Source organism: Castor canadensis, chromosome 16 (assembly GCF_047511655.1).
Source record: "Castor canadensis chromosome 16, mCasCan1.hap1v2, whole genome shotgun sequence".
Lineage (NCBI taxonomy): Eukaryota > Metazoa > Chordata > Mammalia > Rodentia > Castoridae > Castor > Castor canadensis.
The window spans coordinates 8174052-8201582 of NC_133401.1; the positions used below are offsets into that span (position 1 = coordinate 8174052).

General features: G+C 38.4%; 1 protein-coding gene across 5 annotated transcripts; it reads right to left on the reverse strand.

Moving 5' to 3' along the window:
- Nucleotides 1-1957: 1957 nt before the first annotated feature.
- Znf527 (zinc finger protein 527) lies at nucleotides 1958-25443 on the reverse strand. Of its 5 annotated transcripts, none has more exons than XM_074058307.1 (6): nucleotides 25233-25443; nucleotides 24094-24142; nucleotides 22227-22303; nucleotides 18052-18178; nucleotides 17373-17468; nucleotides 1958-4010 (listed from the first exon to the last, which is right to left on the reverse strand). In XM_074058307.1, exons 2-6 carry the CDS (start codon nucleotides 24098-24100, stop codon nucleotides 2440-2442), a joined length of 1878 nt encoding a protein of 625 aa, XP_073914408.1. In that variant the 5' UTR covers nucleotides 24101-24142; nucleotides 25233-25443; the 3' UTR covers nucleotides 1958-2439. The 5 variants fall into 5 exon arrangements, with proteins under 5 accessions (XP_073914408.1, XP_073914409.1, XP_073914410.1 ...); XM_074058308.1 differs by lacking the exon at nucleotides 25233-25443 and adding an exon at nucleotides 25122-25228; XM_074058309.1 differs by lacking the exon at nucleotides 24094-24142.
- Between the last annotated feature and the right edge of the window lie 2088 nt (nucleotides 25444-27531).

Sequence of the window (27531 nt, forward strand, 5' to 3'; positions counted from 1 at the left end):
TCAAGAGGATCGAGGTTCAAAGCCAGCGTGGGCAAATAGTTCATGAGACCCTATCTCAAAAAACCCTTCACACACACATGCACACACACACACACACACACACACACACAAAATAGGACTGGTGGAGTGTCTCAAGTGTAGGCCCTGAATTCAAGCCCCAGAACTAAAAAAAAACCCTAAAAAACAAACTTTAGCATCTCACCATGAGAAGAAACATCTGACTGAAAAATACAAATACTGATGCTAAAGACATGGGTAAAAAAGATTAACAACATTACAAGCAAAGCTTAATTGTAAAAGCAGAATCAACCAGTGACTTGAATTTATGTCACCTTTGAGGAAGAAATCAGCTGCCACACTTAGATTAAAAAAATCAAGTAGTAATTGGACACCAGTGGCTCATGACTGTAATCCTAGCTAATTGGAAGGCTTGGTAGTTTAAGGCCAGCCCAGGCAAATACTTTGCAAGACCCCATCTCCAAAATAACCAGAGCAAAATGGACTGGAGTCACGGTTCAAGTGGTAGAGTGCCTACTTTACAAGTGCAAAGCCCTGAGTTCAAACTCGAGTCCCACCAAAAAAATCAAATTAGTGAATAACTTTATGGTCTGAATCATTATTCTTCTTTCTTTAGGCTTGGTAAATCCACTGCAATCTCGGGAAAGCTTCCAAAATAAGTCATGGCTTAATACTTAGAAATTAAAAGAAGTATTCCTGTACTTTTAGGAAATATGAGAAAAATAAAGAAATGATATGAATTAAATTTATGATAGGAATTCTGGATTAGATGTAATATATTTGTCATTGTTATAACTATATTTATTTCTGTTCAAGGTGTGAAGTATTGAGGCATATTAAGCCTGTAGTTTAAAGGGAAATTGCCTTAATCAACATTTAAGAAGTCATTTTCTTATTTTAATTAGATACAAGTACAAATTGTTAAATTATGAAAGTAGTAGTCATTATTGCAATCCATGCACATCTTTTAAATCCTTTATTCCTTCCTAATTTGTTCTAGTCTGCTTTTATACATACTTTTCATATAATGCCCAAGGCTCTAACTATTCAAGATAGCTAAGTTTCAGCCAGATGCAGTGACACAAGCCTACAACCCCAGCACTCAGGAGAGTGGAGGCAGGAGGACTGTGAGTTTGAGGCAAGCCTGGGATACACAGCAAGTTCCAGGGAAGCCTGGACTAAACACCTATATAGTTTAAAAAAACAAACAAACAAAAAAGATGGCTAAGTTTTCATCTCAACAAGGTTTGCCTCCCCACATCCACTAAGATGAAACAGAAAGGAACTGTACCCCACTCTCATCTTTCCTGTTACTTTGAAGAATAGTAATAATTCTAAAAACTTTTGGGCATCAACTCTTAATTAAATGACCTCCTTCACAGCATTACCTTATTATATTATACCACACAATATATTTAGACCTATATTGAAAGAAGAAAATCAAATAATTCCTGTAAGATGAGACATTCATTAACCTGATGGATTCCTAATTATTTGATTCCAGTCTCTTCATTGATTATGCTGAGTCACTGCCATAAATGATTTTAATTCCTAAAGGAAAAGCCTGTTAAGGAATTTTAAGTATATTCATCCTTTCTGTGAAACAGAATAATACATAGTAAATTAACTTTTAACAAACAAAATGTAATAATCTTCTCAGCTTTATGAAGTCTGTACTCAGCTTTTTATATATTTATTATATCATAAGTTTTCCCCTTTGGATAAGTAATTGTGCCACATGGGAAATTAAGGATTTCTCACATAGATAGTGAACACAGGCCATGTGAGGTAATATTATATTTCCAAGAGGCAAAAATCTTAATTCAAATTAAATAAAAAAATACCCTGAAATTTACTGTACCACAAAAATGACAAAGTGAAGGATGGCGCAGGCATCATGCACGACTGGATCTAGATCAAATAAATAACGCTATCAGAGTTCTGTCTCTATTTTATTTCTCTTTGGGAAGGCTTTCTGCATGGGGTGGCAAAAAAGGCTACTGCTGAGTTTTTAACCCCACTGAATCCTCAAAACTTGCAATTCCAAAAATAAACAAAAACTCTTCTCTTCTTTTATTCATAATAATACCCCTATAAAAGCTCTACTGGTTTAGAAAGGGCCATGTGATAATCTCTAGACTGAGGGAAAATATTTGGCCAGCCTGTGCCTAATCCACTGCTGTCCCTGAACAGTTTTGTCACAATCATAGCCACTGAGGGTAGAGTAAGTGGGATACAAAACAGATCAAAAAATAACAGATGACTGCTATTCAGGCCATTTCAAATAATGGATGATCATAAACTGAAGGCTCTTCCTTATATGCTGCATGCACAGAATTACTAACCAAACAATTCATTGATATTCAACAAGGATTGAATGGTGACTAAAAGTTTTCTTTACCTTTCCTGTACTTGTTATAATCAGAGGGTTTCTCTGTTATGAATTCTCTGATGTCGTCTAAGGGCTGAGGCACAGCTAAAATTATTCCCACACTCATTACATTTATAGGGCTTCTCTCCAGCATGGATTCTCTGGTGCAGCCTGAGGGACAAGATCTGATGGAAGGCCTTCCCACATTCATTACATTCATAGGGTTTCTCTCCTGTATGAACTCTCTGGTGTTGGTTAAGGTACGAGCCACAGCTGAAGGCCTTCCCACATTTGTTACATTCATAGGGTTTCTCTCCTGCATGACTTCTCTTATGGTGAATTAGAACCAAAGCATCACTGAAGGCTTTCCCACATTTACTGCATTCAAATGGTTTCTCTCCAGTATGAATTCTATGGTGTCGATTAAGTTGTGAGTCAGTCCTAAAAAACTTTCCACATTTGATGCACTCATAGGGCTTTTCTCCTGTGTGAATTCTCTGATGCTGATTAAGGTGTGAGCGATACCCAAAGGTCTTCCCACATTCGCTACATTTGAAGGGCTTTTCTCCTGTGTGAATTCTTTGATGAAGAGTAAGGGCTATGCGTCTGCTGAAGGCTTTTCCACACTGATCACACTCATAGGGTTTCTCTCCTGTGTGAATCCTCTGATGCTGGTTAAGGTGTGCGCTCTGTCTGAAGGCTTTGTTACATTCCTTACATTCGTATGGTTTCTCTCCTGTGTGAATTCTTTGATGTTCAATGAGGAAGGCATAACGACTGAAAGCCTTCCCACATTCCTTGCATGCAAAAGGTTTCTCTCCAGTGTGGATTCTCTGATGTTGAGCAAGATGTGCGCTCTGTCTGAAGGCCTTGTTACACTCCTTACATTCGTATGGTTTCTCTCCAGTATGAGTCCTCTGATGTTCACTGAGAAAGAAGTCATGGCTAAAGGCTTTCCCACAGTCACTGCATGCATTTGGCTTCTCAGCACTGTGAATCCTCCGAGGCTGAGTAAAGAATGAGTAACAGCTAAAAGTATCACCACATTCACCATATTCATGGGGTAATTTTCCAAAATGAGTGGATGGGTGTTGAGTAAGTAATGAGTGAAAACTTAAGAGATTTGAAAAGTCATTAATTTCATAAGATTTCTCACCAGAAGGAATTCTTGTATCCTCACCAAAGTGTGTACTCCGTTTGAATCCACATTCATTTCCTACCAAAGACTCCTTCTCAGCATGTAGTCTTTTACAGTCAATTATGACTGAATTTGGGGGGAAAATTTTATCATAAATATCAAATTCATCTACCTGCTTTACTATAGGAACTTTCTTTTGAGTTAAGAGTGCTGACTTCACAGGGGTGCTTCTTCCAGAGTTATTATGTTCATTGTCTCCTTTCCCAGTAGAGATGTCCTTAACAGTTGTCACTGTCTTGAAATGCTTCTCCTGACCTCCCTGATGCCACTCAAACTCACCCTCACATTTCCAGGTTTCTCTGAAACTGGAGTGTTCAAGACCATGATGTGTGAGCCTTTCCATTACCATCTCCTGGGATATTTCTTCATCCTTAATGAACCATTTTGGAGGCAATTCCTTAATTTCACACCAAGACTTCCAGTCTGAAAAATATCAGAAAGCAAAATGTCTCCGTTTTCCTTTTGTTAGGAGAAAGAAACTATTAGAGAAGAAACTGAAGAATTTAACTTGAGGAGAGCAAGTACATGGTTCTACCATCTTCCAAATGTGGCTGTGCAAACACAAAGAATGAAGAAGTGATAAAGTTCCATGTGTTGGTGATGGGGATGCAGTGATGGAAAAAATAGGTAAAACATAGGGCACAGAGGCAGACAAAGGTAAATGCCAAGGACATAAGGAACTGAGGATGACTGGTTAAGTCATAATTAGCTTCTCTGCCTCTAGTCTTTAAAGACTCTGAGTCCATCCAGTGCTGGTATTCATCAAACTCAAAGCCCTGTGAAGGCAGGGACTGCTGTTAACTCCTTATTTCCCCTTTACTTTTGCATCTGGTGACTAAGGCAATGACAAGCTAATGAATGATGAATGCTGCCAGATTAATATAATAATTTATCCACTAATGCTGCTCAACAACTTCTAAGATTGCATCAGTTTCAAAGAAAGGTTATTATGTTTTTCTTAGTGTCTAGAAATCTGGAGGTTAGCTTTTTTCATCAGTGAGAGACAAGTGATGCCTGTAGCATAGACACTTGATACTTTCAGGAGAGGATGTTGGGGTAGAGTGGGAAGAAAATTTAAAAAGACCTCAAAAGCAGGGCACTGGTGGCTCACACCTGTAATCCTAGCTACTTTGTAGGCTGAGATTGGGAGGATTGAAATTTAAGGCCAACCAGGCAAACAGTTCATGAGACCCCATTTCCAAAATAACCAAAGCAAAATGGACTGAGGTGGGGCTCAAGCAGTAGAGTGCCTGCTTTGCAAGCACAAAAGCCCTTCGTTCAAACCCCAGGCACTTGTGCACAAGCACACACACACACACACACACACACACACACACACACACACACACAAAATACCTGACAAAAGTGGAAAATGAGAAAGTCCTTTTCTTGTCACACCACAATAATAACTAGTATATCATAATATATAGAACTTATTACTATGTTCCTAAGACCTAATGTGGGGGGGAGTCTAAGACAATGTCCTCCATTTTTAGACTCTAAGAAGAAGTAAAAATTGTTCATACAAAGACTTAATATGGTACACGATGAAGGACTGGTTAATTAAATGCCACCAAGGAAAGACTAAACTCACTAGCTTAGGTAAGAAATAATTCCTGGAGGACATAAGCTTGGTTTTCAAAGATATGATTAGAATTCCAAAATAGAGCAAATATTTCAGTATCAGAGCCATTTTCAAGTTTGGATAGGGTTAGGTAATTTTAGAACTGCAGATGTTACCATTTTGGGGTTCAGTTACATTTATAACTTTACAGTCTCCCATCTGTTGAAAAGAAAAGCTCTCTCCAGACTAGGTCAGCACAAAATTAAAAAGTAAGCTACAGCTTATGCATCTGTGTCTTTCTTCATTTCAAGAAAAGGAAAGGCCCATCCTTGTCAGTTCCTGCTGTGCACAGCCTTGTATTCTCTCTTACTTGGGCCTCTGTCTACAGCAAGAGCTTTGTTTGATGATCTTCTGTCATGTCCACAATATTCTTCATCTTTCCTCTGAAATACATTACTTTGAGCCCTCACGCTCACAGACCTCCTCCTCTGTACCCACACCCAAAGCCATTATATTGTCTCTTACCAAGAAAAAATCTTTCTGTCCTCCAGGCAAATGGCAGATTTATACAATATCTGAGTAATGCTGAGTAAAAGAAGCCTAATGGAAGAAGACTGTAGATATTTTCTAAACTGGGGAATTTTGAGGTGCTGGGAGCACCAACCACTTTCTTAAGAACAAATAAAAACATGGCAGAAAAACACTGTAGGGAAAATAGCCTGAGAAAAGTATAGAGCAGGAAATAAAGTACTGAATGTGTGGAAGACACATTCAATAGGGACTGGAGTAGGGAAATAGGATTAATGGTATTATAATGACATTCAGCAAAAAGAAGAGAAAAAGGAAATTATGGATTAAGGCAAAGTGAAAGAGAATTAAATGGGCATCCATGTGGCACAGCAGAACTGACACAGGCTTTGAAGCCAAAGATCTCCCTCTGCATCTAGCTAGACAGTTATTCTACCTTTAACAAACTGAGGGCTGGAGAGGGGGTGTGTTTCAAGTAGAAGAGTATCTGCCTCACAAGGTTGAGACCCTGCATTCAAAACTCCAGAACCACCAAACAAACTGAATAATCTACTTCTCAAGTCTCCATTTTCTTTTTGGCAAAATGAGGTTACCTTGCAAGTATGATTAGAGAATACAAGATAATATATTTGCAAGATACCAAGAAGTGTCTGGATCATCATAGATATTCAAAAAATAAATTATCAAAAAATAAATCAATCGACACTAAGTGTTTCTTGCACCCACAACACCAGCAGGCTCAGATATTATTACATTTATGTCTGAACAATGAGTATGAAATAGACTAATTGTGTCAAGTAGCAAGACAAAAAAATAGAAAAGCTAAATCCTTTGGGGTTAAAATGTATCCAGACAATGTGTTAGGTATTAGAGATATGTAATTTGTAACTGGTTATAATCTATAACAATGGAAGCTAGAAACTAGAGTATGTTCAACTCTGGAATTCAATCAGAACCATGTAGTAAGTAGGCTGATATATGGCACTGGAAGCAGAAAAATTCTTACTAGACTGTGGACCTAGTCTCCCACACATTGAACTTGTGGGCAACAAACAGACAGATATACAGTCTTCTCTCTGTATTTGAAGGTTCTGCACCCACAGATTCAACCAACCATGGATCAAAAATATTGGGGAAAAAGTTTAGACATGTATAGACTTTTTTCTTCTCATAATTCCCTAAAGAAGACATGAACATGTATAGACTTTTTTCTTCTCATAATTCCCTAAAGAAGACAGTCTAACAATTATTTACATGGAATGTACATTGTATTAGGCGTTATAAGTAATTCAAAGATGATTTAAAGTATATGGCAGGATGTGTGCAGGTGATATGCAAATGCTATACTGTTTCATAAAAGGACTTGACCTTCTACAGATTTTGGTATCTGTGGGGATCCTGGATCCAAAACTTCATATACCAAGAGATAACTGCATTGATAAAGTAAATTACCATTATATTACTATCATAAAACCCAGGAGATTCTAGTGGGAAGTCTATGGGAAAAGGTCTGGGATCTATGGAAAGCACAAGAAGGGGACTGTACACATATATGGAATTATCACAATGAAATCCCCTCATATTATTAATGCATGATAAATCAAAATAAAATAATTTTTAAAAAGAAGGGGGGTTCACTGCTAATAATCAGAATATGTTCCAATAGCCTGACCAATGACATGGCCTGTATTACCTCCTTTAAAGACTGCATTAGTGCTACGCTATTCAATATAGTAGCCATTAGCTATATGTGGCAATTTAAATTTAAATTTAAAAATTCAGGTCCTCAATCACACTAGCTACATTCAAATGTCCAAAGCCAAAAGTCACTAATGGCTATTGTATTGAAATACGCAGACATACATTATTTTCATTAGCACAGAAAATTCCACTAGATTGCATTGGGTAGAGATCCAGGTTGATGTGACAAAGATCTTATGGTTAAATGAGGAAAAGTCAGAAAGCCAGGGACAGGAGTCAATTAAAAGGACAGAAAATCAGATCAGAGCTTTGGAAAGAGAAAAAAGGATAGTGGTCAGATTTATCTTATAGCTGGGCACCGGTAGTTCAGGCCTTTATATCCTAGCTACCTGGGAAGCTGAGGTCAGGAGGATTGTGGTTGGAGGCCATCCTACCAGATAGTTCAAGAGATCTTATCTCCAAAATGACCAGAGCAACTAGACTGGAGGTATAGCTCAAGTAGTAGAGCACCACCTGTTTTGTAAGTGTGAAGTCCTAAATTCAAACTTCAGTCCCACCAAAAAAAATAACCGAAACTATCTTATAATCTCAGTAAGTCAAGAATATGAAAATAAAGAAAGCTATCTGGATTTAGTCAAACTACAGGAACAAAAGCCAGACTGCTAGTGGAAAGAGAGCAGAAGAGAATATGAAATAAAGTGAAGATTACATCTGGCACATGTGGAAGAGGAAGGGGAGCATGGCTTGCAGGAATATTAAAAGGAGTCTATAAAATGTGAAAATATTTTTTAAAAGATTCATATAAATAAATGCAAAATATAACAGTGCCGAAGAAAAAAGTAATAAATGCATACTTTTTAAAATTTCTTCTATTAATTTATATCAGGTCAATTTCAGTAAGAATTCCATATGGATTTTGTTTCTGGACTTAGAAAATTATTTTAAAGAACACAAGGAAAATACGATTAACAATGAAAATTCTGAAGAAAGAGAAGAAGATAATGGATCTAATAATATGATCCAAGACTTGCATTTTATACCTTCCTCCCATCAAAATCTTGGTGAAAGGAAAGACACAAGCAGGGCGACTTGTAAAATTCTGTGTCATTGTGGGGAATGTCAAGAGCGAATGCCAAAAGAAACACACGTGAAGTACAAATACTCGCAGTGTGCAGAGAACTGAGTGAGGAAGAGCATGGACCTCCTGACCACACCTGGTTGAAGGGAAACTCACATGGGGCATACAGGAAAGGTTTCTGTGTCAGTCTGAACCTATCTGAGAGGCTCAGTATTAGGGCTGTGCCTAAATATTTTCCCTTTTATGGAGAAATAAAAATACTCAGATAACTCAATGTATAAAAGTAGAAAGATTCTCTCAAAATATCCTTAAAACCACTACTGTTGTTAGCTAGTGCCAACACTGAATATCCTTCTAGAATTTTCCCTGCATAGATACACAATTGTTGGGCACAGTATTTATAGCCTGCTTTTTTCCCCCCTTAAAATACCATAGACATTTCCCCATGGCAATACAAATAAAGCTATTTCATTCAAAGGACAGACAAGTCATAATTTAGGTAACCAAACAGCTAATAGGCATTTGTACTTTTGTCCCCCAAAATGAGTTATTTGCTAGCCAAGAATTAGTTTTGTTATTTACCTCAGTTGTACTTGGTGTTTATAATGACATGCTTAAATACTGAAATAATTAAGTGCTGAAAGGAAATTGTCATTTTAATGAAAACCATGTTCAGAGTTTTAGAAAAGTAGGCTCAAAGTAAAAAGTTACTTAAAACCTGTTTTGAACTAGGTGTGAAACAGAGTTATAAAAGCCTGGTAAAAATAAAAAAACTACAAGGATTCTGTACTCACACTGTTTATAAACGTTTTTGCTTCTTTTTAAAAGAAATCAACATTGGAAATCATGGATAATACATTACAAATGTTTACTTAAGGAGAAAATCTGAACTTAATCAATGCATCATATATGAAAAGGCTAATGAAGGGCTCAGTGGCAGACCACATTTTTAGAATGCAAAAGGCTTTGGGTTCAAATAGCACACATTAAAAAAAAAAGGCTAATGAATTTTCATTTGCATGTTATAAAGTTAAAATGCCCCATATATGTTCATCAGTTTTTAGCATTCCTCATAGTTTTTTTTAAATTAATCACTTAGAAATCAAATAAACACCTTTTAAAATATGTGTTTTTACATAATTTTGGTGTTGTTTGGCCTTGAGCCACGATCCTCCAAATCTCTACCTCCCCAGTCACTGAGATTACAGGAATGGGCCACTGCATGCAGCCCATAATTTTGCATTTCTATAAGACGCACTTCTAAAAGTACAAGTGTTAAATAAAAATATGTACATATTTTAAAAGTTAGTACCCACTGTCAAACTAACCTCCAAAATAATATTATCAATTAACACTCACTACTATCGGCAACATAAAGTACATGACTCCAAACTCTTCCACACTGGCTAACATCTTTAAAATTTTTGCCTATACAAGTAAGAATATATCATTACTGTTTTAATTTCTAATTCCCTGATTATAAAATTGAGTATCTTTTGTGCACATTTATATACCTTTCATCTATTTTATTGGATCTTCTTTGATGAATTCCTTATGCATCTCCTATACATGTATTTTAACTGTAGTATGTATTCTCTAAGTGATTTCTAAAAGTTATGTACATATTCTGTACATTAACACTATGTCATATAAGTACTGCGCGCTAACCGATTGCGCCACTGGAGCTCCTACATTAACACTATGTAAGTGGTTTCCCTCTAATCATCACTTTTTATTACTACATGCCACCTTTATTTGTATCACTTCTTCTGATAAAACTTTAAAAAATCTTTCAATCTAGTATATAGTCTGGCCTAATCTCATTTGCAAAATCTGGTATTTTACAAATATTACCTGTAACTTTTAAGAAAATCTCTTTGAGCTGGGCATGGTGGTACATGTCTATAATCTCAGCACTTTGAAGGCAGGAGGATCTTGAGTTGGAGGCCAGCCTGGCCTACATAGTAAGGAAGGTGAGAAGGGAGGGAGGGAGGAAATAAAGACATTTCTCTTTGCCTCATCAATTTGAAAAGCTACCTTTTTCTAATACTAAATTCTCATATAAACATGGATCTACTGATATTCACTGATCTCATGCTTTCTATATTTTCTATACTGTTCCTCTGGTGTATTTCACTGTTCTTAAATCAGACCAATCCCCCTTATAGCTATATAGGCAAAATTCCTATTAAAAATTAATCAGCTTATTAAACAAATAATCCACATGATCTAGGATGCAATCCAGAAATGTAAATAATTTAGGGAGGGAAGATGGTGGATTAGAAACACCCAACAGGAATATGAAACAAAATATCAGGCTTTCCCCACTCCAATGGCTAAGCAAACAACCACATCTAAAATCAGTGTGAACCCAGGAAACTGGTTACGACTTGGACTCAGATTCACAGACACTGATTTATATGGGTGGGAAATACATGAGCCATGTCTCAGGAGAGAGCCAAGAGAAAAAAGTCAGTGGATCCAGGCACTGGTGCCTCATACCTATAATACTAGCTACTTAGGAGGCTGAGATTGGGAGGATCACAGTTCATGGCCAGCCCAAGCAAATAATTCATGAGACCTCCATCTCCAAAACAACCAGAGCAAAATGGACTGGAGGAGTGGCTCAAGTGGTAAAGCTTCTGCTTTGCAAGTACAAAGCCCTGAGTTCAAACCCCAGTCTCACCAAAACCAAAAACAAACCAGTGGAGCTTCAGCCCAAATTCTGATGTGCAAACTGCAACACTGAAACAGAAGAAATATGAAAAGGCAAGGCAGTGACTGAATCCAAAATACTGAAATGGCTGAAATGCTGGACAAACAATTCAAAAGTCTAATTTTAGAAATGATCAATAGCCACAAAGAGGATTCAAACAGATGAATGAAATAAGGAAGTCAATTCAAGACCTAAATGAGAAAGTCAGCAACATAGATGAGAAGTTAGCAAGGACATTAAGGTTCTGAAAGAAAAAAAATCCAAATGGAAATGTTGGAAATGAAAAATTTAATAAATCAAATTTTAAAAAAGACAGTGGAAAGCACCACCAATAAACTAGATCAAGCAGAAGAAAGAATATCAGGAATTGAAGACAAAGTTGCAGAAATATTATATCCAGACACCAAAAAGGAAAATAAATAAGCAAGCAGGACCACAACTTTCAAGAACTCTAGGACATGACCAAGAGAAACCAAATCAAAGAATCTGTGGAGTAGAAAAAGAAGCTAAGATACAAACTAAAGGCATAGGAAACCTATTTCTATTTAATGACATTATAGCAGAAAACTTCCCAAATCTAGGAAAAGATATGGCCATCTAAGTACAGGAGGTTACTCCAAAGAGACATGACCAGAAAAGAACCTCTCCATGTCACCTTGTAGTTAAAATGCCAAGACTACAGAATGAAGAAAGAATATGAAAAGCTGCAAGAGAAAGATGCCAACTTAGTTACAAAGGCAAACTCATCAGCATTACATGAGACCTTTTAGCAAAAACACTAAAAACCAGCAAAACATGAGATAATATATTTCACGCCCTGAAAATGAATATCAACCAAGATTACTATATCCAACAAAGTTATCCTTTAAAGCAGATGGAGAAATAAAGACCTTCCAAGATAAGCTATGTTCCCAGCCCTTTTGTTTTTATTTAATTATTTATTTTTTGAGATAGGGTTTCACTAACTTTGCCCAGGCTGGCCTGGAACTCACAATCCTCCTGCCTCCTGAGTAGCTGAGATTACAAGCATGCATCATGATTTGATGCCCAGCTTCTACTAGATCTTTAAAGAACTAACACCAATGCCTCCCAAACTATTCCATAAAATAGAAAGGGAGCGAACCCTATCAAACTCATTCTACAAAGCCAGTTTTACCCTGATACCAAAATTGAATTAAGAACACAACAATAACAACAAAAGAAAACCAATTTCCTTGATAAACAGACAGAAAACTTCTCAATAAAAAATCTGCAAACCAAATTCAACAACACATTAAAAAAATTATACACCATAATTAAGTTGGTTTCATTTGAGAAATGCAGGATGGCTCAACACACACTAATTAGTAAAGGTAATACTTAACATAAATAGTATCAAGGACGACAGTATCTACAGATACAAAAATAGTCCTTGACAAAATGCAATATCCTTTCATGATAAATCCTTGGAGAAACCAGGAACAGAAGGAACATACCTTAGCATAATAAAGATTGCAAACCTATTGCAACATTATACTAAATGGGAAAAAACTGAAAGCATTTCCTCTAAAACCAGGAATGACAAGGTGTCCACTTTCTCCATTCTTATTAAATATAGTGCTTGAATTCTTAACAAAAAAAAATAAGAAAAGGGAAATAAATAAACAAATAGGAAGGAAAGAAGTCAAATGATCTTTTTTGCTGCTGATATAATCCTTTACTTAACCCTAGACACTTAGATCTGAGAAGTAGCATTATTCAAAGTCAAAATACAAACTAGGAGCTTTTATATGCCATTAATCAACATGCTGAGAAAGAAATCAGGAAAGCAATCCCATTAAAGATAACCTCAAGCCAGATGTTAGTGGCTTATACCTGTGATCCTAGCTACTCAGGAAGATCACAGTTCGAAGCCAGCACAGGCAAATAGTTCTCAAGACCCCATCTTAAAAAAAACCATCACAAAAAAGGGCTGGTGGAGTGGCTCAAGGTGAAGGCCCTGAGTTCAAACCCCAGTACTGCAAAAAAAAAAGAAAAAGAAAAAGAAAAAAAATCCTCAAAGATAATACAGTTAGAAATAAACCTACAAAGGAGATCACATACCTTTTTAATTAAAACAGTGAAGAAAGAAACTGAAGAAAACACTAGAAGAAGGAAAGAGCTCCCATGTTCATGGATTGGCAGAATAAATACTGTTAAAATGGCCATACTGCCAAAAACCAAATACAAATTCAATGTGTTTTCTATCAAAATTCTAATGACATTTTCCACAGAAATAGAAAAACTGAAAATTCATATGTAAACACAAAAGATGTAGAAAAACTAAAGTAATCTCAAGCAAAAAGAATAATACTTGAGGTATCACAATACTGGATTCCAAATTATACTACAGAGCCACGGTAATAAAAACAGCATAACTGCCATAAAAACAGACACACAGACCAAAGGAATAGAACAGAGGATCCAAAAATAAGTCCTTGAAGCTGTTAGCAATCTGATTTTTGACAAAGATGTCAAAAACATACTTTAGAGAAAAGATAGTCTCTCCAAATGGTGCTGGAAAAACTGGATATCTATATATAGAAGATGAAAACTGACCCCTATCTCTCACCTTGTACTAAAATCAATCAAAATGGATCAAATACCTTAATGTATGATCTGAAATTTTGAAATTACTACAGGAAAACATAGGGAAAACATAGGGTAAGATACAGGCCTAGGTAATGACTTCCTGAATAGGACTCCAACTGCTCAGGAAATAAGAGCAAGAACTGATGAATGGGACTGCATCAAATCCAAAAGCTTCTGCACAGCAAAGGAAACCAATTACAAGAGTAAAGAGACAGCCTACAGAATGAGAGAAAATCTTTGTCAGCTATTTATCTGATAAGGGATTAATATGCAGAATATAAAGAACACAAAAAATTAAATACAAAAAGAACAAATAATCCATGGATAAATTGGCAAATGAATTAAAAAGACAGTTCTCAAAGGAAGTAAAATGAGTCAGGCACTGGTGGTTCACCACTGTAATCCTAGCTACTTGGGAGTCTAAGATTGGGAGAATCATGGTTCCAGGCCACACCAGGCAAATAGTTTGTTCACAAGACCCCATCTCCAAAATAATCAGAGCAAAATGAACTGGAGAAGTGGCTCATGCAGTAGAGTGCCTGTTTTGCAAGTGTGAAGCCCTAAGTTCAAACCCCAATCCCCCGCCCCCCAAAAAAAGAAGTACAAATGCCAATAAATACATGAAAAAATGTTCACCATCCCTAGACATCAGGGAAATACAAATCAAAATTACATTAAGATTCCAACTCACCCAGTTAGAATGGTTATCATCAAGAAAACAACAAATGCTGAGGAAGATAAGGGGGAGGGTACTTAACTACTGATGGGAATGTAAATTAGTACAGCCACTATGAAGATCAGTATGTAAGTTCCTCAAAAAACTAAAAACAGAACCACTATATGATCCTGCTATACCACCTCTGGGTATATCCCTAAAGGAATAAAAGCATACAATAGAGATGCTTGAACACGTTTACTGCAATAGTATTTATAATAGCCAAATTATGGAAACAGTCTAGATGCCTATCAATGGATGACTGGAAAAGAAAATGTGGTATAATATACACAGTGGATTATTATTCAGCCATAAAGAAGGATGAAATTATGTCATTTGCAGGAAAATGGATGGATCTGGGAGTCACCATGTTAAGTGAATAAGCCACCCTCTGAAAGACAAATATCACATGATTTCTCTCATATGCAGAATATAGAACTTTTAAAAAAGACATAAAAGTAGCAGGGGGGCTTTTTGAGGGAAAAAGACAAGAGAAAGTGATCGGGTTGTGAATATAATCAAAGTATATTATATACATGCATGAAAATGTCATAATTAAACTCTTATTTTTATAATTAATACATGCTAATAAAAAGTTAGGCAATAGGAAATTAGTTAGTTTGGAATTTCTCTTCTATAAGGTTTTTTTTTTGGCAGTTATGGGATTTGAAGTCAAGGCTTCACACTTATGATCAAGGCACTTGAGCCCTGCTTCCAGCCCTTTTTGCTCATTATTTTTGAGATAGGGTCTTACTTTTAGCTCAGGCCAGCCTGGACCACAATCCTGTTTTATGCTTCCTGCCATAGCTGGGATGGCAAACACATGCCACCAAACCCACGCCCAGCTTTTCTCCACTGAGATGGGGTCTTCTTAACATTTTGGCCTGTGTTGCGGGGAGGGAGGCAGGCTATTCTTCTCCTCCCCTCCTCCCATCTCAAACTCCCAAGAAGCTAGGATTACAGGCATGAGCCACTAATACCTAACTTCTTCTACAAGTTTTTATAGAGGAAAAAAGTTTAGAGAAGAAAAAAAAATTCAAAAGATGCTGGAAAAATATAAAATCTAAAAGTTTCTACTGGGTAAAATACACACATACATCCATATATATATCAAGCAAGAAATAAAAAAATAGACACATTTAAGACTGAAACAGTCCCATGATGTCAGAAAGACAGAAAAACTGATGGCAATCATTAGATACAGATATTGAAACTAGGAGACAAAATAAAATTGAAAAAGGAGAAAAAGTAAAGGGAAAAGAAACCACATCTAGTCAGTGCTTTGCCTTTTCCTCCTCGGTACACAGAAAACTATCTCTCCCAGCTGTCCCAATAGTCATGTGATTGAATTTTGGCAAACCAGAAGTGATACATACCACAAAAGCCACTTTCAAGCTGACCCTTAAAAATGTCCTGAAGGACCCTCCAATGTCCATCCATCTTTATCTTTCCCTTCTCCACCTCTTCCTCCTCCTCTTTTTCTCCCCCTCTTCCTCTTCCCTGTCTATATCTCTTATTGGCTTCAATAGAAGACTCCAAAGACCTAAGAGATGATAATGCCAATAGTTGAAAGGAGGTTGATAATCCAAATGACAGCATGTGGCATTTTTCAATGTTGGCCAATCAGGCCAGGTGCACTGGCTTATACCTATAATCCTAGCCACTCAGGAGACAGAGATTAGGAGGACTGAGGTTGGAAGCTGGCCTGGGTAAAAAATCAGTGTGACTCCCATCTCAACTAATAAGCTGGGCATGGTATCACACTTCTAACATTCCAGCTATGCAAGAGGCATAAATAAGAAGAATCACAGTCTAGGGTGGCCTGGATAAAAATGCAAGACCCTATTTGAAAAGTAAGCAAAGCAAAAAGGGTTGGGTACATGGTTCAAGTGGTAGAGCACCTGAGTTCAAACCTCAGTACTGCCCCCACCACCAAAAAAGTTGATTAATCAAGTAACAGAAAGAATAAATACTGTCTAAAGAAACAGTATTATAACTGTAAACACGAGAAAAGAAAAATCTTAATTATTATAAAAATTACAGCTTTATATATAACCAAAAAAAGATAGGAAAACATATGTGAAAGTGGATTTTAAAAACTATCCAAACCTGAAAATATAATGTAAGACAATATATAGAATTAAGCCTATACACACACACACACACACACACACACACACACACACACACACATATAAAATGTAACTGAACTTTCATCCATTAAAATGAAAAGATATTCAGCTGGTTCACAAAGAAATTCTAACCTATGATGCACATGAGCCTCACTTAAAGTGACTCAAAAAGAAAAAATAAGTAAAAGAATGTATAAAAGCCCTAAATGAAGCATAAAAAGCCAAGGGAACAGATTCTCCCCTAAAGCCTTAGGAAGGAATGCAGGCTGCAAACACCTTTATGATAACCCTGAAGACCAATTTTCAACCAGTATTGTGTGCATATCTATGATCCCAGCAACCAGGAGGCTAAGGCAGGAGAATCACGAGTTCAAGGCCAGCTTGGGCTATGTGGCAGAACCATGTTTCAAAACAAACAAAAACTCGAGACCCATTTTTAACTTCTGACCTCCAGAGTTATAAGGTAATAAACTGTGTTGTTTTAATCTATTAAATAGGAGACTAATTCTAAGCATAAAAGGGTAAAAAGAACTGGGAAGGATTGAGAGTCAAGGTAAGCTAGAAGACCAGAGAATATAATTTGATAGAAATAGGGAGGAAAAAATCCAAAGTGAGGGTGAGTTTCTAGAGAAGTGCCTGCTAAAGAGATCTCAGTTGCCACCTGAAGCCCAGGATGGCTTCCACATGACCACTTGGGTGGGCACTTTACAACAGCCCTCTCAGCCAAGTTATGTCACTCACCTGCACATTGATCATGTGGCACCTGTCTTTCCATCATCCAGGGTTCTTTCCCTTGCTCCAATAAGGAGATCATGTTGGGTTTAGACATGGAGAGTCCTAAGTACAGGGGAAGAAAAATGAGAGCAAGAGACAGAGAGACAGACAAGTCAACATACTATAGCTATTGTAGTTCCTATACCCAATCTGTCGATCATGAAGTAAGGAAGCACACCTGAGGAAGTCAGAGAATGGAACTGTGCTGGTATGGGGTATGAGGATGAAGCTTTTTCCCACAGCAGCAGTTCTCAAGGTGTTAGTGCAGCTGTGGCCATCACCTAGACACTAATCTGAAATACAAATTCCTAGGCCCCAACACAGACCCATTGGATCAGAAACTACAGTGGCTCTGAAACATTAGCAGCAATAGGATTTGGAGGGTTCATTAAAACCCAGACTACTTGGCCCATTCCCAGGGTTTCTGATCTTGTAGGTCTAGAGTAGGTACCGTAATTTGCATTTTAATTCCCAGGGCATGCTGATGTGGCTGCTCTAAACCACCATTCTACAGCAACTCTGTGCAATTTTAAACCACTTCCTGAGATTAGTGCTTATTCGTGGCAATTTCAGGGTGCCTGAGATATTCCCAGTGAAGGAATAAAAATATCTCAGAGGGGAAATCTGTGGGGAGAAACATCCTTACCAAGCCATACCAAGTTCTTGTAGTTCTCCAACATGACTTCCTTGTATAAATCCTTCTGAGACGGGTCCAGCCATTCCCACTCCTCTTGGGAAAAGTTTAGAGCCACATCTCTGAAGGTCACAAACCCCTGAAATTAAACAAGGAAAAAATTTTTGTTCTTAGTGTTCAGACTCCCATATGGACCTACTAAAAAGGATGAATTCTTCCACAGTTCAAAGTTCTAAATAATCATTAGAAAACAATTACATGTTCATGTTTGTGAATATATCTTGAGCAAAAAGAAATATTAGAAACAGACTCACCTCTTGAAATTTTTACATTTTTAAAAAATACACATATACACAAGAAAAAATTAGCCTATAACATGAAAAAGTATATGAACAAGGGCTAAGTAATATGTTACATATACTAAGTATAAAGAATTTCTTGGGCTGGGGTATAATTTGGTGGTATAGCGCTTGCCTAGTATGTGTGAGGCCAAAAAAAATATCATTAGAATAATAACTAAATAAATAAAAGGAAAGAAAGAAATTCTTATACAGAGAATTCCTTTATATTCCCCAAACGGGGATATTAGGCAGAGAATAGCAGTGAAGGAGGATCTTGAATTGGGTTTTAAAAAATAGGTATGGTATAGGGCTGGGTGAGGGGGCTTACACTTATAATCCCAGTTATGTGTGGGAGTGGGGGGCGGAGGTGGCCAGACGTTGGAGGATTGCAGTCCCAGGTAAAAGTGAGTCCCTATTTGAAAAACTAAAGCAAAAAGGGCTTGGCGGGGAGGGGGGCAATTACTCAAGTGAAATAGCACTTGCAAGTAGGAGACCCTGAGTTCCAACCATTGTACTGAGAAAAAAAAAAGATATGGCCTGAAATCCAGGGATGTATCCTAAAGAAATAGGAAGTATGCATGAAGAGATTTAGATACAATATTCCTTGGAAGATTATACAAAGATGTGTGTTTTTATGTCTAAAAACAGTATAGTCTATAGCACTAAACTATAAACTGCAAAGGGGTATCTATTACAAAACTTATCACATGGGAAACAGTAAATATTTGAATAAATGGTTATTTCGTTAATACATCCATATGAAGAAAAAAGTACTCAATGCTTAAAAATAATGGTATTCCAGTCTGTAGAATATGTTCTTATTTTTTACTAAAAATAATGAAATATCAAATATAGTTATTCTGGAATAACTGGAAATAGGGCTGAATGTGTCTGGAGGAAAAAAAATTACACAACTATGCAGTGTGGTATAACTTCCCCGTGCCCCTCTATTCTTCCCTGTGTTGGGGAGGCCGACCTATGTTGACACCATCAATAAATTTCTTTGCTCCACCATATTTTCAGCTGGGTTCATCTGCACACATGAGATACTAGGGAAATGAGTAGGACAAAATATTTATTCCCCTTGGCTTCCTTCCTGAACTGCCACCCTGGGTGATATCTATCCTTCAATTAAAGGTCACAGTGCCTGTCAGGTGCCCTCTCTATCCAGTTCTCTCTGTCTCTGGATTCAGGACTAGGCTAAAAAAGGGAACTTTGCTTTCATAAGCCCTGGGGTGCAGCACCATCCTTTGTAGTTTTTCTATTTCTTGGTAATATCTTTCTTCCCCTCAGTAGTGGGGATTGACTTTGACTTCAGGGCCTCACACGTGCTAGGCAGATGTTCTATCACTGAGTCACACCCCCCCGCCTCCCCCAGTCCTACATTTTAATATCTTATAAATAGTTCCCTTTTGAATTTTCTGCTGAAACTCTTAATAAACATGTTGACTCAAAATACTTTTAGTATATAACCACAGATCTCTCAAAAGCACTGTAAAACAACTCTATTATACTTCCCTGAAAAATTAATTCTCCTGCTCTTCTGTAACTATTACATACCTTCTAGCTCTCTCAAACCACTGCCAACACCTCCCATGTTTTCACTTTGAACTTCCTCATCTTCCCTCTCTATGCTCCTAAGACCATCCCTCCACTTGCCAAAACAAAGACATTGTCACCTCTTTCCCTAATATCACCAGCTTTTCACTTTCTTGAATCATTCTAATAATTCAAACCAATGCAGATTCTTCCATCTTACAAGAAATATATAAATTGATTCATTTCATGATCTCACTCTGGTTATTGTCTTATTTCTTTACTCCTTTTAATAAAAAACTCTTCCAAAGTTTTGTCTAGACCAGTGATATCCAAAAGAAATATGTAAGTCATATATGTAACTTACATAATTTAAAATTTTTTAGTAACCAATCAAAAAGTAAACAGAAATAAGTGAAATTAATGTCTTTAACCTAGTGTAACTAAAATGTTAGCATTTCAAGATATCAATACAGAAGATTATTAAAAGAGCTTTACATTCTTTTTTACTAACTCTTCAAATACAGCATATATTTTATATTTATAGCATATTTCAATTTGGAGTACTCATATTATTTTAGGTCTAGATTCACTGTCTCCATTCTTCCTCCCCCCCTTCCATTTTCTCTTGAACCCATTGCAATGGTTCTTTCATTCCACTTGCTCTATAAAGTAAGTCTAGTAAAAAAAAATTCAGTCATTTTCATGTTACCAAATCCAGTGGTCAGTCCCTCTCTCCTCTCCCTCTCTCAAACTCCTGGACACAGGTGATCCCCCAGCCTTAGCCTCTCAACTAGACAATAGGCACACACACCACTGCACCTGGGTCTTCTTGGTCTGTTTTGCTGATTTCTTCCTCTAAATGTTGAAGTCTTAAACTCAGTCCTTGTACTTTTTTCTTATTTACATTTGCCACACTTTGCCCTCAAAATAATCTCATCCTTACCCGGTTCCAGTGGCTCATGCCTGTAATCCTAGCTACTGGGGGCTGAAATTGAGAGGATCAGGGTTTGAGACTAGCACAGACCAAAAAGTTGGTGAGATCCCATTCCAGCTACATGGGAGGCTGAGATTGAATCACAGTTCCAGGCCAGCCAGCCTGTGCAAAAAAGTTTGCAAGATCCCATGTCAACATGGGGGAAAAAAAAGCTGGGTATAGTGGCACACACCTGTCATCCCAGCAATGGCAGGAAGTGTAAATAGGATGATCCCAATCTAGGGCACCATGGGCAAAAAGAACTTTTCTCCAAAATAACCAGAGCAAAAGGGGCAGGTGGCATGGCTCAAGCCATACAGCACCTGCCTAGCAAGCACAAAAGCCTGAGTTCAAACCCTAGTACCTCAGGAAAAAAATTTAAAAAGAAAAAAAAGATATTCTTATTCTGTCCCATTGCTTAACTTAATATATCCAAAACTCAATTCTTGGTTCCAATCTTCCCCTGCTGTCTTTTCATCTCAGTAAATGGTATGACCATTTATGCTGCTATCCAGCCCCAAATCCCATCCATCCTAAACTTCTTTCTTCCTTCCTTTCATGCTCTATAACCAATCGCTGATCAAATGCCATTTTCCATCTCTACCCTATATCCAGAATTTCACCAGCTACCGCTACAGTCCAGGTTTCTATCACCTCCTACCTGGATTACTGTGATAGTTGCTTTACTGGCCTCCCTGCTTCCACTTGTACCGTCTCTCTCTCTCTTTTCCTTTTAAAACATAAATCAAATAACATCACAAACACTCCAATGCTCTTTGACACTCAGAACACAACTCAAAGTTTTGCTCATAACTTTGAGAGTCTACAGAATGTGGTCCCCAGATACATCTCTGACCTCATAATGCTGATTCTCCTCCAAGGATACTGGCTCATAGCTATTTCTGAAACACACCAAACAAGCACCCACCATAGTAATATTGTATTCGCTATTCCTTCTACTTTTAAAGTTTTTCCCTAGATTTCCACAAAACTTACTCTCTACTTGCACTGAGTTTTTGCTTTGTATAACTCCTTAGAGAGTTGTCAGTTCCTCAGACAGCCCTCCCTTGACCTCCTTTATTAATAGAGCACTTTGTCATTCTCTATCCTTTAATTCATTTGTACCCGTGTGCAACTCAATAAATCATAATCCATAAAGAAGACAGTTCTGATTCATGACACATTTGATCATACTAAGTAAAAAGCTATTAAATGTTTTGTAGAAAGAGTACATAAATAAAACAGAGAAAAGTGGACAGGGTGTCACTGGGTTATTTGTGATTCTCTCTTTGGTCCTAAAAAATTAGGTGAAATTGTAAAAAACATCAGTTTACCTGAGACATGACTTTACAAAGTCCAACAGCCATTCCTCCTTCCTTTATCAGTTTTCTTTTTTGTTGGGAAAAAGGTCCTGAGAAGGGAGAGTTAAGGAAATAAAAATAACAACTTGGTTCTACGTTGCTGGCGTGGGACTCGCTAAGGTAGAACTATTGCCCCTGTATCCTTCCCATATCCTTTTTATATGGGCCAGACTCGTCTTTTCTCAGATCTGAGAAAAGGTCAATGCTGAATGAACCCCCCCCCTGAAGTCTTGACTTACAGTAAGGACAAACATCCAGAACTCAACAAAAACTAGTCTATCCTGTAGCCAACAAGCCATTTTATGATCTGACACTGGCTGCCCCTCTGACCTCATTTCCTAATCTTGTCCCTTGTGCTTACCCCAGTTGCACAGGTCTCCTTACTGTTCCTCCAACACTATGTACACTCTTCCTTCATAGCTGTTGCCTTTGCTTTTCCTTCTGCCTGGAACCCTCTTCTCCCAGATATTAGCATGGCTCACTTACTCTCTATTCCTATTTGTGATCAGTTGTCACTACAACTAAAGAGGGACTTCTGTGAAAAATTCTCTCTAAACAGAATGTCTTCCAGTCACTCTCTTTTTCCTTATTCTAATTTTTCTCCTTTTATTTATCACCACTTACCACATACATTTTTGGGGGGGGGTGCTGGGGTTTGAACTCAGGGCCTACACCTTGAACCACTCTGTCAGCTCTTTATTGTGAAGGGTTTTTTTTGAGACAGTGTCCCTTTAACTATTTTCTCAGGCTGGCTTTGAACTGTGATCCTTCTGATCTTTGCCTCCTGAGTAGCTAGGATTACAGGTGTGAGCCACTAGCACCTGGCTTATCACATACATTTTATTTCCACACAAGATTATATGATCCATGAGAGCTAGGATTTGTTTGGCTCACTAGTGTACTCTAGTGCTGGAACAATGCCAGAACTATTGTTACATGTTCAAAAATACTGGATAAATAAATAAAATCGACTCTGCCTCATGTAATGTATATAGCAACAGTATGTCTGTGTGCATGTTATTATCTGAACTAATCATTAAAAAAACCCTGCAAAGGCAGGTATTATTACCCCCCATTTTACTAATAAGTGAAATTGAGGTTCAAGAAGTTTAAACAACAGCTCAGTGTCATGAGAATCCATGACTCTCATGCGAGTGTGACTCAAAAACTGGTTTCTTTCAAGAAGGTACAATGTCTGAATGGGAAATATTTAACAAAATCTGAAACAATGCCATATATTCCTTAGAGAAGTGTCTTCAGCGATGGCAGGTGTTAGCTTTATTACTTCCCAGAAAAAACAGGAAAGGAAACACTGCCAAATTGCAATACTAAAAAACAGCAAACTGTGAGGCCTGAAACAAGTTGCTTGTTATATCAGAGTCAACATTTTTTCATTCTAAAAATTTGGGCAGATGTGATTGACCTAGAATTCAGGATTCCTGACCCGTAATTCTGAGCTGCTCTACACTAGCCAACTGTCTCTAAGAGTGAAGAGTGTTATTTTCTTAGTGCAGTACAGCTTCTGCAACCTGAGAGGACAATCAATGTATTCTACTTGGCATCTAGGATCAGAAACCTCAAGAGGTACCTGTGTAAAAGAAATTTATTTAAAGGCTCTGTTTGTTTTGTTCTGACAGCTGTATATCCTTTGGATAACAGGTTTCTAGATTTAAATTGGACCGTCAGTCTCTACAAGATGTAGTGGGAAAGACTTGATTTTTAAGTAGCTCCCAGATCAGGTTGACTCTTCGTTCTTCTCACTGGCTACAAGACCCTGGGCTAATTAATTTCTTTCTCAGAATCTTTCTTTTCTCAAAGCCAGGACTGCATGAACCAATACCTGGCATGGAGAGATGTCTTTTGTTCCTGCTTAGATTCTACACCCACATCTGGAAAGGAAATGAGAACATTTATATTAACTAAGAAAATCAAAACCAAAAACCTAGTGCACTTGGTACAACAGAAAAAGTTGTACCAGCATCATTCAGTACCAAATATAGACTAGTTTTGTCAAGGACAAAGCTAAAATCTCAAACTCTGTGGCCTAAGGAGAGGAAGACTGGGCATTCAGGTTGGTCTTCCCTTCCCCAGAAGCAGCCAACTTGAGGACATTCTCACTACAATGACATTAGATTGGGTCCTGCAACTCACAAACTAAAGGAAAGCACCTAGATTAAGTTCTCATGTTCCAAAGGTTCCTAGTGAACAAGACCAGAGATAATCCCCTCCAACACCCTCAGAATCCAGGGTTCCCAGTTTTCATTGTCACAGTCTGGGAAAAAAAAATCAAAGCAATTAATTATTTCAGAGCAAGAACTCTAGAGCCAAACTGCTTGGGTTTGAGTCCTGGTTCTGCCACTTACTGTGAACTTGGGCAAGCAACTTTCATCTTTCTGTGACTCACAATCAATGACTATGTCCCAGAATCAAGCCCACAATCTCACATACAAATTCTTGCCCAGTCACACACATACACAAGGTTGCCAAGTCACACACTCCACACATCACGTTAGCACAAGCAGAGATGGTCACACAGTCACATATGGTAGCATGCCACATAACGTCATTCTTGCCACAATTACTCATACAAATCTATACCTGCAGAAACAGATGGGCATGGTCACACAACTACATTCCAACGCAGCTGTATCCACAGACATATGGTCAGAGTGACACACACAGACACACACAATGTCACAACCCATACACAGTAACACATGGTCACACCTGCAGAGGCTGTCACATACAAATACATATATTCACAATTTCCCCCTCAAAGACAGTCACGGTCACACACACCTGAGGTGACACACAAGATAACACTGTCACACCCGCAGCCTGTCACATAAATTATACACAGTGACACACCCTCACACACGTGGTGTCTCTGCAGATTCACCGCCTGATGCCCATCCGCGTTCCCGCCCCGTCCATCCTGAGCCCTGCGGGACCTCCCGCCCTGGGCCGGGCCTAACTCACCTTGCGGCGCCGCGGGCTATGGAAACGGGCCCCGCCCTACTCCGCGACCCGCGACGTCACTACCCAGAATCCTCCGCGAGCCTGAGCCTCATTATGATGTAGACCTGCAGTACAGCCGGCGCTCCGCAGGATTTTAGCTAGCCGCTCGGCGTTATCCATCAAGCCCCACGAACCACCAGTCCCACAGTGCTTTGCGCCGAACTACATTTCCCAGAGGGCGCTACGGTGGCGCGGCCAGAGGTACGCTTGCTAGGGCACTCAAAGGGAACGTGGGTTACTCCGCGTGAGGAGATGACAAGACTCCGCGAGTGGGTGACTGTGACTGAACGCTCGGGTGTGGTGGTTTGTGTGCGGCTGCTGCTTGTGGACGGATTGTCAGTGTACTGAGCTGAGTTTTAAATCACGACCCCTGATTGTGGGGCGTTGTGTGACGGACTCTGAAGAATGTGAGAGTGACTGGGCTTATGAGACACACTTGCTGATTCGGGGAGGGTTGGTGACCATTACTGCCACTGTGTTCTTATCTTAGAGGTTGCGATTGTTTACCTGCAAACTAGAGCTTGTCGTCTTTAGGGTCGTCTGGGAGAAGAGTCTGTGTAAAGTCCGTGTCTGGCTGCCTCCCTGTTTGTTCCTCCACCTCCGTCCCTCGCCGTGGGCGGAATTAGTATTATCCTCATTTTTATGTCTCTTCTTTACCTGTTTTCAGTGTGATTCTGGTCACAGAAGGCAATTAGATGCCATTTGTGTGAGGATGTTCATTTTCACCAAAGTCACTAGTAATTTAGTAGACCATTACTCTGGTGTTCTGTTGTTTCCGCCTTTCACTTTACAACTTCCTTAGGGCTCAGCTTTGAGTTAGGAGGACAGGAATGTGAGTTCTTGAGAGATCTGTAAGGTGTGCCCAAGTCAAGATGTAATAAATAGGGGTGTATGGAAAGACGGGGAGGTTCTTGAGAATCCATTATTGGAGGACACCTGTCCAGTCCCCTGTCACAGAAAACCCTGTAATAGAGAGTCCAGAGAGTCTTGGACAAAAGAAGAGTGGCTGCTGGCTGTGGTGTCTCACTTCTGTAATCCCCGCACTAGGGAGGATCAGGAAGTTGGAAGTCAGCCTGGGCTACATAGCAAGTTGGAGGCCAGCCTGGGATCCATAGCGAGATTCTTTTTCAAAAAATAACAACAAAAAAGAGATGGGCGACAGTGGCTCATGCCTGTAATCCTAGCTACTCAGGAGGCTGAGATCAGAAGGATTGCTGTTCAAAGCCAGCTGGGGCAAATAGTTCGTGAGACCCTATCTCGAAAATACCCATCACAAAAAGGGCTGTTGGAGTGGCTCAAAGTGAAGGCCCTGAGTTCAAGCCCCAGTACCTCAATAAATAGATAAAAAAGAGCCTGGTGACCTTGGCTCATGCCTGTAATACTAGCTACTAAGGAAGCAGAGACCAGAGGAATTGTAGTTTGAGGCCAGCCAAGGCAAGATGAAAGCCAGATCCTATCTCAAATATACCCAACACAAAAAAGGGCTGGTGGGGTTGTTGGAGTGGTAGAGTGCCTGCGTAGCAAGCTTGAGGCCCTGAATTCAAACCCCAGTACTGCCAAAAAGAAAGAAAAAAGTTTGTCTACTAGGGTCAAAATAATTGATGTTTCGTTTGTGAAATTGGGTGTTTTTATTTTCAGAGGAAAGCAATCAACTGTTTTTTAGGGCTCTACAAACATTTAATAGTTGGGGGCTGGCTCAAGTGGTAGAATGCCTGCCTACCAGCTGCCCCCAGTGTCACCAAAAAAATTAATAGTTGGGTTGCTTTATAGAGGAAATTTAGTAGATAAGTGTCTTTCTATGATAATTGTGTTATGGTACTTGACAATTACATCAAACAGCTCTTCCTTTGACTTAATAATCAGGCAAGTTAAATATCTTGGATTTTTTATAGTGACACATACTAGAAATTTAAGATACTACATTCTTGTCTAGCAAGGTAAAACTTCAAAAAAAAGAAAAAAACCTTTGGTATGTATGACTGTCTCTTCATATGTCAGTAATCATAGGAAAGCTTTTTTCCCCTTAACTTGTTTTTCTCACATCACTAAGTCTAGCACTGATTTGAGTCCAGTCAAATCAAATACTACCCAGAGTAGGGTAGTTTTACTCAAAGTATGCCAACTAAGTGAGTGACTCCTGTGCTAAAACAAATAATGGGAGCACTCCATCCTACAGGACAGTCAAGAAAGCAAAAATTTTAACAGATACTTAAAAGCTGCTTTTACCAAAAAGCACTGACTTCTTACTTGAGCCCAAGAG